At 34.4% G+C, this 13,618-nt stretch overlaps 1 protein-coding gene across 6 annotated transcripts in view; it reads right to left on the minus strand.

Moving 5' to 3' along the window:
- Positions 1-8,192, minus strand: part of Nlgn1 (neuroligin 1) — a 668,458-nt gene extending 660,266 nt beyond the window's left edge. For 3 of the 6 annotated variants that reach the window (XM_071615837.1, XM_071615836.1, XM_027942191.2), the window contains exon 1: positions 7,700-8,192. In XM_071615837.1, the coding sequence (XP_071471938.1) occupies positions 7,700-8,192 (493 nt within the window). Of the gene's footprint in view, positions 1-7,194; positions 7,255-7,699 lie in introns of all 6 variants that reach the window. The other 3 variants (XM_027942192.2, XM_027942190.2, XM_027942197.2) reach the window with 2 other exon arrangements.
- Positions 8,193-13,618: the final 5,426 nt, after the last annotated feature.

Raw genomic sequence — 13,618 nt, forward strand, 5'->3', positions numbered from 1 at the left:
GTAAATGGATGGAACTGGAGAATATCATGTTAAGTGAAATAAGCGAGTCCCCCAAAATCCAAAGACAAAATGTTCTTTCTGATATGTAGATGCTAACGCACAACAAGGTAGGGGAAGATTAGAAGTTCATCAAACTAGACAAAGGGGAATGAAGGGAAGGTGGGGGGATGGGAACCGAAAAGACAATAGAATGAATTGAACGTATCTTTCCTATCCACATATATGAATACACCACCAGTATAACTCCTCATCATGTACAACCACAATAATAGGATCCTAAGTGGAACAAGTTTTACTTATTCTATGTATGTGTAGTATTTCAAAATATACTCTACTGTCATATAATTTTTTAAAATAAATATAAAAAACAACAAAAAATTAATTAAACAAAAAATAAGATTTATTGTTAGAAATCATGCTTCCACATCTAATCCAGAATTTAAGAATGTCCTAACCCAGAAAGAGTTTGTGTGGTTGTTATCAGCAGAGTTTTTGAAGTTAGTCATGTCCAAAACTACTTCATAATGTACCACCATCAGGGAAAAAAGTAAAATGTATCCATAGGAGAAATTTATAAAAGTCCATAAAATTATCAATAAACTTTTTTAGTAAGTACCATAGAAGTCAGTTAAAGCTAAGACTGAATCATAATTATTAAGCTTATAATATTCTCTATGAAGACAATATGTAAGGGAACAATATTGCACAAGATATAAGAAAGACTAGTTTCTACAAAGGATTTATTTTGTAATATAACTCTTTTTTCTGGTGGCCTAAGTCTTAAATGTTTTCAATGTCAACCCTAGTTTCTATAAGAAGAAAGTATCTATTTCTGGAAAAATTGAGTTGGACACCTATAATGTTCTTTTAATCATCTGATTCAAGAAACTCTCTCTGCCTGTCAATAAACAATGGAACAATTGATGTTGTTCTTGTAAAACTTTACAACCCTTTAGATCTACTTCCTTTCAGAGTTCCAACTTAAGTTGTGCAATGTGCAGAAAACTAAACCAAATCCATCCATAGGTACTTCAAATTCAAATTTGAAGTCAAATCTTTGGTTTCCCATTCATCTTCAAACCCCAAGTGAACCAGATTTTACAACTATTTCAGTGTGGGGTGATTTTTCTACTAACAAGTTGGCCACTGATTTCTATTTGATCTGCAATCCCAAATAAACAGGATTGGGGTTGTTTCTGTTGTTCTGCTTTTGTTTTATTTTAATTCCTCCATTCTAAATTAATCCCCTAAAAATATATGTGTAGTTAGTTGGCCAAAACTTTATGAATATCTGAGCAAGATATTTAACTTCTTTGGTCCTCCATCTCTCCATCTGTAAAGTGAGGATAAGAATCTCACAGGATTGTTATGATTTTAAATAAATTAATATGGCCAAATGCCTAGAATATAGTAAGAGCTCACCAATGTTAATGAATTCTAGCACCTTTCCCCTTAGTATTATATATTAAAGAATAACAAAAGAAACAGATGAGAATAGAATCACACTACCACTTCTATCCATGTATTCATATACTGTGCCTAGCAACATGTTAATTTAAAGTATGTGCCTGTGTTCTTTTCAATCCCAAACCCCAATTTTGTACTGAATCCCATCTTTCTCATATATGCAAGGATATTTTTCCAGAAGTTCTGCCATCTTTATCCTATATTTTATTTTTATTCTATATTTTAATTTTTTCCTACTCCACACAAATATTTCTTAACTTCGTCCATCTTAACCTACAGAAATGAAAACAAACTTTGTTGTCTTCCTCCCTCATTTTTTCCTGCTCTCTTTTAGAACAAAACTTCTTAAACTAATTATTTCTGTGCAGCGGCTCCAAAGTGTCTTCCATGTTCTCTTAGGCCTACTCCAGTGTGTAAGACCCACATTACTCCCCAGTTCAATTGCATAAAGTGGATCACCACATCTGCTCTGATTCATTTTCTTCACTTCACTTCCAGGCCAACAAAGATCTAGGTCTACTTCCTGCTACAGTTTGAATCTTAAATGTGCCTCAAAGGACTCTATGCTAAAGGATGAGTTGCCGGCTGGTAGGAGGTGTTGGTGGAAGAAAGTCAGATGATTGGTGTATGCCACTAAAGGGAATACTGGGTCCCAGCTCCTTCCCTTCTTTCATTTCCAAGATACCATAAGGTGAACATGATGCACTCCTTTATAACTGGCCCAAACTGGGCCAAACATGGCTGAAACCTCTGAAAATATGCATATATTCATATATATATATATATATATATATATATATATATATATGTGTGTGTGTGTGTGTGTGCGCGCGCGCGTGTGCGCGTGCGTGCGCATACACACACACACACACATACACATACACACATTTATTCCCATTCAACCTCATGACTTTAAAATCTTTATCTTCTCTATCACAGCTACTTCCAAATTCATATCTCTGCCTAGACCTTTCCTGAACTTGGAAGCACAAAGTTGCTTCAGGACACTGGTTTCTTGATATATTCACTGGAGTGTCTGAATATCATCTCAAATTTAACACGTCCAAAACTAAACTTACCACCTTTCCACTGAACTAGTTCATAAATCATTTTATATTCCTTTTCCATCCTAATTGATGGTAAGTGTATTCTTCCACTTATTAAAAAAAAACTAGAATTCTTTCAGATCATCAAGTTGATCAAGAAATATGATATTCAAAATATGTGGAGAATTTACGACTTTCATCATCATACCCTGGTTTGGGCCTGGACCATGATCAGATCTTGCTGGAATACAACCCCCTTCTCCTGTTTTCCCCATTTCTCCATGTTCTCCCATGACCTACTATCAGTACACTGGCCAGTCTCTTTTTAAATCGGAACATTCTGAATCTTGTTCTCTTTCTCTCCCCATCCCTTTTCCAGATATGATAGACTCCTAATTGTTCTTTAAATGTGCAAGACAGAATGACACACTAATAGCCTTCCACTAGTTCTCAGTTTTGCTCTGTCCCCAGATGTCTACCTCATTTCCTTCATTTCTTTCCTCCAAAAAGGACTACCCTGACCACATTACTTAAAATTACATTCACCCTCCACATAGGCATTCTCTTTCCTCCATACTCTGTTATTCTTACCCTTATTACACCTTTTCAATTTAGTTGTTTATTGTGTTTATTGTTTATAATCTGTCTTTACACACTAGGCTATAAGCTTCAGGAAGACAGGGATTTTTTTTTCCTCTTTTGTTCAGTGATTTATCTCTTAGGCCTAGAGTAATAATTAGTACAGAGTAAGCACCCAATAAATATTTGTTAAATGAATAAATAAATTAGTTAGAAATGTATGAGCCAGAAAGAAGAGGATTCTGGAATATAACCCCCTTTAAAAAGCCTGAACACCTTGACAGTGATATTAGTCATTTTTACACACATTAATTAGGGAAAAATAAGTCCCTGTGTTAAACAAACAACCAAATAACTCCTAAATTTGTGGGAAATATCCTGAGCAAATTCAGTGTCACCTCAAGTAAAGATGGTTAAGAGGTTAAAATAATCCTGAAAATCAAGAACAAAATGCTTAAGAAGTGCTGAATTACACCACAGCATCTATAAACATTCCAAGTTTCTGAATAATAAAAATTGGGGTAAATGAAAGAGTGGGTTAAAGTCTCATGACTATGGAAATGAGAAGTCTATATTCATTTCAGAAGATATATGCAAATAATAGTCAAAGTGCTGCAGGAATACAAGGCTGCACAACTCTGAAGTATCCAGGAGCCAATCAATTTGTTTTTGATTCTCTGGGTCCCCTGTTCCTCTTTCTCATGTTTACTGCCAAGTATTTGACCACCTTGCTGTTTGTCAGTAACTCTCACAAGACAGCAACCTGGAGAAACAAAGGGAAACTTAGACAGCTAAAGCTACTCCTTGGTAGCAGCCCAAAAGGACTATTTGGGGATTTTAGTCCAGAGAGTAATAAAAATATATGTATATTAAAAGCATTCACTAAAATGGGTACCATGCATGCTTTTGGAAATCAGTTGCTCAGCGTGGCTTGGCCCAATTCAATTAAGGTGAATTGTCTGTTTAAAATACTGTCAACTGACAGAATAAAAAGAACTCTTGATGTATTTGAATGTGCAAAGGAAGAAAGGAAGAAAGAAGAGTGAAGAGATCCATGCTTCTGCAACAGGATTATCTACAGGAGTAAATTTAACATAATGGAACCTTTTCTAACATGGGCAAGAATTATAAGAATATACCTCTACCTTTAATAGCAGTAGAAACTGGGTAGAAATAACTGCTTCTCAGAACCTATTTACTTATTGGTAAAATGCATACTAATATACTTTTCTCACAAAGTTGTTGTAATGCTTAAATGGACAAATTATGCAAAACACCTAGGATATAAAGGCAAATATCTTCCCCTTCCAAATTTGAGTTTCTATAATACTATCCGCCTGTTTGTGCAAGTGTTGATAGTCATCTTATTCTAAAAATTCATTCTATTTTTCAATTTTGCAAGGATAAAACCCTGAAGAAATATCGAGAGGGTAATTAACATATGGCTAAAACTATCATGGGAAATATAAAAAGATAGATTAAAATGTGCAACTGGGACCTGTTTTAGAATGAGAAGCAATCTATGGATAAAACTGTTTCTTTTCTTCAAATGCACAGGAAAATATTATAAAAACTATTTAAAAATTATAGTATGGTATCTTGAATGAAGGAGAATATTTTCTTCCTTTTGTATAAATCAGAGTGCAGAACATGCATGGCTCTTTGTAAAATTACTTGAATGTAAGTTCCATGGGAAGAGGATTCTTTTTGTTTGTCTCATTCATTGCTGACTCTCCTGAATACTACAAGGGTTATAATTGGCAATTAGGAAGTAGTTCTGAATGAATTCAGATGCACACACTATAGTGTACTTGGCACAGGAATAGGGGTCCATCTGCCTCTTGCAAATGACTGTACATACTTTACAAAAAGAAAGGTAAATAATAACAAGCCAGAATTACTGGCCTCAAGAAAAAGGACAACACAACTACTCTCACAGTTCCTGAACCACCATTTATAAACATCTGGAATTCTGCTGAGGAACTAATAATCCATATATGGTATTTATTAGCATATGCATAAATGTATATGAAATGACTAATAATTTCTTGAAACAGGAAAATAATTATTTCTGGAAATGACCAAAATAGACACTCCATAGTAGAGAAGAAAGAATAAAGATTTGGGCAGAAAAACTTTCTGCTACTCTAAAGCCAACTCTGAAGTTGGTTATTATGTATTTTAAAAATGCTATTTGTATGGAAAAAACATATTTAAATTCTTTGCTTTTCATATTTGGATAATATACAAAGAGCAAATAAGTGACCAGAACCTATTTAAAGTAAAAGGATATATTAAATTCTAAGCAAAATAATTTTAAAAAAAATGTTCAAGTAATAATATATAAAAACACAATAGTTTTGGACTGTAAACCATAAAGAGTCAAACAGGCATCTATAGATATTGTCCCCAGTCCAATTATAAATTGGTTCAAAGTCTGCCAAGATAAGTAATATAGCCTACACACCTCTTTGCCAACTGTCTTATAAAGCAGATGGAACCAAAAATCCAAAGAACAGTGAAAAATGAAGTTTTAAGAAATCCTTTTCTCTCTGAAGTTGTATGAGAGGAAAGGTCACTTTCTAACTTACTAGCTTAACTTTTGATGCCCTTATCTTTTTCTTGATCATACATATTTTTGTGTATTATGCTCTATTTATGCATTCTTCAATTGCATCTTTATTTATGACTTTGTGAATCAACATCTTTGTGATAGGAGGTGAAAGTCACTTAGCTAATTACACATGCCTGATAAGCTGCATAATAATAACTACTGCAGTATTGTACATTAATCGGAGGCATGTAAATTACTGCAGTTATTTTCATTGGGGGAAAAACAAAAGACTTGTTTTTAGTTGTTTAAAACACCCCTGTTGCCTTCATTTCCACCTTCATAAGTGTACTGTGCTTTTAACCCAAATTATAGCATCATTTTTAAAAAATGGAAGTTAAATTCCATTCTACCAGTAGTACCAAAGAAACAAGAGCAAGAACAAAACAAATGTTGATTTAAGGCAAATACTTCTGATCCCAGTTGAGAATTTTGTCATTTGAAGTGTCTTTCACATAATGCAATCCCAGTAAAACAGAACAGTTTAGACCCTCCCTGCCCCACAAGGATACAGTAATGAAATCTGACTTGGTCCAGCCCGGAGTTTAGAAGTGCATAGAGGGAGAGAGAGAATATGCAGCACTAGAATATTAATATGACTTCTGTATGAAGATTGGAAATTCTACAAAGTTATGAATAAGGTCAAAATAACACTTAGGTGATTTACTGTCATAGAAAATCTTCCTCTCCTATGAGTGATTTACGGAATGTTATATAAAAACAGAGTGTGGACCAGCTACATTCAGATGCAAGCTTGCAGCTGTCAGAGTCTACATTTGCTCAATCTGGCTAGAGGATGATTTGAAGGTTGATTTGATTGTAGCTTCTGAATCATGTTCTTCTCTATGTTTTAAATTGTTTAACATAAATATAAAAATGTTAAAGTAATTTGAAGACAGTCAATATTAAATATAAAAATCCCGTTCCCTTTTGGAATTTTAACTGCAAATGAAAAGGCTCTTGGAAAAAATATTACTTAATAATGCCAATTGCCCACAATTATGGTCAATTTACCCTGATGAGGAGAAAGTTCATAGGATGTTAGAAAGGAGCTAAGAATAAACAAATAAATAAATAAAACTCTGTACTGAACTGATGCATTTGAGGAGGAACACAGATCTGAATCTCTTTAGAAAGAATTCAGAGGTCAAAACTGATCAGGTAGTGGGGAGCACTGGGTGTGTTCCTTGCAGGCAACACGATACCCTGAGTATCTCCTTCCCCATAAGCAAACTCAAAACAGAGATTGAATTCTTGCCGATGCTACCAGCAATACAACATAAGGCATCATCAATGAGCTATGCCAATGTTATTTACTCAGCTGGAGCTCTCCTCAACCATCTTCCTATTCCCTGCCGCACTTCATCAAATTCCAAATATCACCTAATCATTCACTTCCCAGCATCAGCAGATCATCCTTACAGAAGAGAGTGTCTCGTTCTTCTTTGGTAAGCTTTTTACCCATTTTTTAATTTTCACTTTTATACATACCTCCTTTTCTACATATTTTCTTGCCGGGTTTTCTGGCACATTCCTTGGATATTCTTTTTACTGAAAAATGAATAGAAGACTAGAAAATAACATGGCGCTCCATCACAGACCGCCGGAACATGCAACACCACTATCTATCTTAATACGCTCCTGCATTTACTGAGTGCGAAAGATCCCCAATTTGTTGAGCCTGCACATGCAATGAGGAAATGTTGATGCATCTTCTCAGAAGTCATTTGGTAGGAAATGGAAATTAGGAGCCCATTTCTACCTAAATATACGTGCTGTGGAGGTAAGAAAATGAGTGGGCACAGGAAAAAAAAAATAACAGATATACTGACACACATAAACAGAAAGAGCGGCATGCAAGCATGTAAAATATGTCTACATGCCGACAGGAAAAGCCATGCATACTACCAGTACACATCAAGTAATATTGTTAGAATAGAAAAAAAATATATATCTACATATATAAATCTCCCTGTTTTTTCCTGCAAAAACTCACCATCCTCAGTTGGGACATATATGTTTAAATAAAGGCAGTCTTCACTCTGGTCTTGTACATACGAAGAAACCACATCCAAGTTATTGGTAAACCACACAGGAAGCATGACTTCTGGCAACCTGCCATCAATGATATTCTGGGGACACACAGGAGCAAACTGAGTGGCATTCCTGACATCTGACCAGGGAGATGGTGGTTCTGGAGGCTGAAAACGATGTTCTCCTGTTGGTGGAGCTGCATACGGAACTCCAAGAAACTGAATAACAGGCCCCAAAATTTCATTATTGAGTTCTTTCTTAATCCCTCTTATCTTGCCAAAGTTGGTTGTCACCAGTGGGTCCACATCATCCAATTTTTGTGAGAGCACATGGGCAGCCTGAATTAAACATCCCAACAAACAGAGAGTCAACGAGGCGCCCAATCCCCTGTGTACCAAGCATGCCATCACTGCTCTCCAAACGTAATCTGGCCACATGCATCTGGGCCGTGCCATGATCCCACATTAGTTGTCTAGCTGTCTGGTTACAGTGAGGCAAATGTATTTATATCCACTGGAGACGGACTGTATAATGGTATTATATGCCTCCAATTCCTCAACAGTGAGCTGGTCGGGAAAAGTTCAGAACACTCTTCATGCAGCAAGTATCTCCCATTGATTTCACATGTATTGAGGCAGCATCTTCAATCATCTCTATTTATCAGACCATATCCTATTGACCATTCTGTTTTCCATAGTAGCAACTTGGTGAGGGTGGCCATTGACTGTAGATTTCCCTCTTATAAATCAAATCCAGTTAGCTGCAGGTCTATATCCTAGAGAAAATGAGAATAAATCATTAGTATGAACAAGCTGAAATAGACAGAGTGATAACTAGATGTTGTATAAGCTATAGAAATACATTAATAGTGGCTAGAGTCAGGTAAGTTAAATACTACCACGGGAAAATTATGGTTTGATGTGAGATGACAAGTGAAATAACTGATTATTAGATTATTGAGAGCTTGCCTGCTGACTTTATACACACCGAAATGGAAGCAGGCCTTGTCAAAATATATGGTTTCAGAAGCATTTCACAGTGAAGTATTTTTAAAATACTGAAGGTTAGGTGTGAAATTTCCCCTTTATTGATAATACAATCACTTCAAGTGACTACAAAATTAATCAACAAACATGTTCAAAATTAGAATCCAATAGCAAAAAAAAAAAAAAAAAAAAATTTAAAAGTTGGTAGCATATAAATGGAACATAAACTCCCTAAGAATGATTGTACGTATTGAAATACAAGCAAAACAAACTAAATGTGCTTCCCAATCACCATGCTTAGAGGAAAAAAAACAAAAAAACAAAGGTGATGTCCAAACAGGAAAACAAACGTGAGTTCAGCTATGATTTTAAGGACAGCTACCTCCTAAGGTCAAGTTCATTGCTCTCTTTCAGAAGTCTGCATAAAATATTGATCATTGAGCCTCTACTGTTTATACAGACTCAAGAATTCAGAAGAGAATATGTCACTGGACACAATTCAAAGAAGGAAGAAAAAGTTATCATCATTTCTTTTGGCAGACCAAAGTTTCGCCAGCTATCTATATATATTAGGTAACAATAAATTTGCAATGTGTAAATGAATTTCTGAGTCAAAGTCAATATGTTTTAAATTACAAATTTTGTTCTTACCATTTGCTAGAGATCAAAGGAAGAATATTTTAAAAAGTTTCGTAATTCAAAAGAACAATCATGCTTAATCATGGCATCTTGCATATTAACACTAATCAAACACCTAACACTGTTTACCCAGTTCAACTTAAAATGCATCAGAATAAGCTGTGACATTCCGTGAATGCAATTCACAGGATATCATGCAGCTCAGAAAATTTGTCTTTTCTTGTTCAAGCAACCCCTTAGAGTGCTTACTTTGAAAATAACAGTGTTGATTCGTATTAGAGGTGGTTCCATCCTGTCATATTATGGGAAGATTCCTGAAGAACTGCTGGTTTAGCAATGAGACTACCCTGACTTTGTGTTATTTAAAAGAAGATTGTAATAACTATATAGGGCATCAGGAGATTTGGTTCTGTCCTGGTGTTCCTTTAGCTTTGAACAATCCATCACAGAAGGCATAAGAAGATAAATGTCTTTCTTCGAGTATACTTCAGTCTGTGTCAATTCTCATACTTTGGCTGTGAAAGCACATTACCATACAAAGACAGGCTTAGACCCATCCTTCTTATATCACAGAACAATGGCATTCATGGAAGAGTTAGCTACATAAACCTATTTCCATAAGGAGTATACTATGCTTACTCTTGTTCAGGATTGTGGGGGGCCACAGCACAACTGAGTCTTTCCTATTTACCTTTTGGTGTTTAAGAATAACCATCTTAACAAATAAGACAGAGAACCTGCAGTGAAGCCTTGAAAGTCTCCATCAACCATCTTTTATTTAGCCTAATTTCCAAGTACAGTGATTTCCAAAAGTTCTTGACATAATTGGCATCTCATTAATAATAAATACTCATAGTTATTGACAAAGTAACACACCATTTCCAATACTCACAAATCCTGAACTGTGTTAAAAAGAAAGAAGCTCTTGTTTCTCACTGGTATAAGATCTTAACACAAATACAGGCAATTCTTATATTACCAGTAGATTGGCCTATCAAGCCACATGGCATGGATTGGCATGGAATGGTGAGTTTTCAAATTGTTGACTCTGGCTTCAGAGGTTACCAAAATATCCTATTTTACATGCATATATATAGAGAGAACTATAGTATTTGCCCCAAAAGTTTTTCTAGAAATCATTATTTGATTCTAAAGTATTTAAAATTGAATTACAAAAATGGTTATTTATGTATATTCAAAATATAGAGGTTAGTAAATATTCTGATAATATTATAGAAACAGGAAATGTTAAATGATCTACCCTATTCTTCCAAGTCTAATGCAAAAATATACCCTGCTCTGCCTGGCACAGTAGTGCGTGCCTGTAATACCCAAGGATTCAGGAGGCTGAAGCAGGAGGATCACAAGTTCAAGGCCAACCTGAGCAACTTATTAATTTGCCTCAAAATAAAAAATAAAATGGACTGGAATGTAGCTCAATAATATACATACCTGGGTTCAATTACCAGTACCGGGAAGAAAAAGAAAAGGCCTCTTTAAATTACTGAAATATTAAAACATTACATGCCTACATATAAAGACTCTCCAGTTTGCTAACAGTTTCTATTTTTTTCCTATTTATTGGTGTTTCCTAAGTATATTCCACATTATCAGCTTTCATGGATTCACATTTAGTTTATAACAATCCTATGAAATGGGTTCAACTGTTATCCCCTTTTTACTCATGAGGAACTGAGACTCAAATGTTAAATGCCAAGGTCTCTCAACCAGTCAAGAACAGATCCAGGAGCCAATTACCATCTGATTTAATAGCCATTCTCTTGATCATTTCATGATTTGGTCTCTCAATTTACAATTATCACTTTTAAAAAATTTGATTCCAGATCCTAACCTATTTAAAAATGATTACAAATAATGATTATTTATGTATATTCAGAATATAGAGTTCATATAATATAATAATATAATATTATCAGGTAATATTATAGAAACATGGAATTTTAGATGTTCTACCTTATTCTTAATGGGAGTATCCATTTGATTGTGCTAATTTTTAACCTTATTTTACTCTAGATCTAATACAATCATGTATGTGATTATACAAGATCATGTTAAAAACAATCTATATAATAATTTGGCTGCTTTTAGTATTTTAAAAAACCCTCAAGACCCAAATTCATGACAACCTAAATATCATTAATATATACTTTTAAATGAAATATGAAATATTTGCAAATTGGAATTCTATTGTCCCTGAAAATAAAGGATTGAGTCCTAAAATATCAGCATAGATAAATTTCAAAATTCTAGAACAAAATGAATGTAAGATTAGATTTAGTAAAATATTATTTAAATAAAGCTTAAGGTGTACAAAATAATACTATTTATTATTCACAGATACATAAATACATAATAATAAGAGAGTTACCATCCCCAGGTAAGTGAGAAAAAGAATGATATTAATTCTTGCAATTAATTAGTTAATTGACATATAAGATGAATAGCCCGTGATGAGGCTTTGAAAGGCCTACAATGAGCTACAGAAATTTTACAAAATCTTAGTTTTTGATAGTGTTGGTGATACACACACACACATGTATTGTAATTATTATTTTTTCTATATTTTAAATATTTTTAAATACATTAAAACAATGGGATCAGAAAACTGTGGCTCACCCAGCCAGGCAATTCTCATATTACCAGTAGATTGGCCTATCAAGCCACATAGGACCAGCCTCCCCTGACTTCACAGTGAGCAGAGATACTAGCTCATATGTTCTTCATTATTTCTGCCCTTGAGGTAAAGAATGCATGGTCCTATTAAGATGATAAAATAAATAATAAATAATATTTGAAAGATCATCATAAATGGCAAGGTACTGACTGACTTGCATTAGCTCATTAAAATAGCTAATCCCTCAATTAGTTTGTTCCTTGGTGACCCAGATAAAAAGTAGAGAGAACCATCTAGAACATTAGATAATTGCAGCGAGTAACCACATTCATCCAATCTTTCATTCATTCAATAAAGTATTTATTAGGAATTTACAATATGCAAGTTTTTGTGCTAAATGTACGGAGAATTTAAAGACCAATACAATTTCTTCATTGCTCCCAGGTAGCTTGTGATATTATAAAGGAATAAGTCCCATAAAATAATGGCCCTAATGCAAGATGGAAAGTGACATGTGTTCAATAAATACATGATGAAGGGGGGAAAGCAAGACCCAGCAGGAAGTCTCTAACTTATAACTTTCTATAGACTCATGTCTTTTTAAAAAATATTATCTACTTATTCTCTACTTTATTTTCAATATTTTTTTTATCTGTTTGATTTTTGAATCCAACCTTTCCTTACTGAATTTTCAAGGATTTTGCACGTCTGTGTTTTTATATATTTATATTTATTGTAAAATCTATGGAAAATGCTATATATAGCATAAGCATGGTTAAATCTCAATTGGTCCGGATTGAACAAGGTTCAACACCAGAGACACCTAAACTTGACGGTGACTCTCAGCCAGTTCTTTGCAATATATAGTTGATCCTTTTTACTCATAGTGGACATGTTTAAAAAAGTCATCATGAACAATGAATTAGGGAATTATTGCTCCTTGGGAAAGCTACATATATATGTGTCTGTGTATGTGTTTATACTAACATATGTATGTATGTATCTCACCCAGATTTTAGGTTATAACCTTAAATGTTTAAATCAACTCATCCCAATAGACTTCATCTTCTTTATTTTATAAAAGAAAAACTAAGGTTCAGAAGTGCTAAGTGCCTGAGGCCCCCATACTATCAGGTGTGAGAGTTGGCATTCAAATCCCCTCCAATTGGACCCAGAACATAGCTCCTTGCCCTGCACTGTGCTGCCCCTCTACCATTCCCTCCTCCATTCATGGACCTGAAGGAAGCATGCATAGCATGGCCTTGTTTGACCTCACTGGAAATGGGCTCATAGGGCAAGTCAAAGATTTTGCTGCTTTGTCATTTCTGTGGAATGACAGAGAAAATGGTGTGAGTTTTGATTTTAGTTTTCCAAATAAATTTTATTGCATAGGCAAATTTGCAAATACAGAAATCAGAAATAATGAGGATCAACTATAATAACTAAAGAAAAATAATGTTTTATATCTAAGGGTCTATGAGTTCTTTTGAGGTCAGATGACACTAGCTTACCCTTGTCAATAGGGCTATGTAGCAATAATTGGATTTAGTAATGATAGTTTAACAAATAATTCAGTTTAATAATAAATATTTTAGTGGAGAGTCATGGTTTTCAATGGTCA

Source organism: Marmota flaviventris, chromosome 8 (assembly GCF_047511675.1).
Source record: "Marmota flaviventris isolate mMarFla1 chromosome 8, mMarFla1.hap1, whole genome shotgun sequence".
Taxonomy (NCBI): Eukaryota; Metazoa; Chordata; class Mammalia; order Rodentia; family Sciuridae; genus Marmota; species Marmota flaviventris.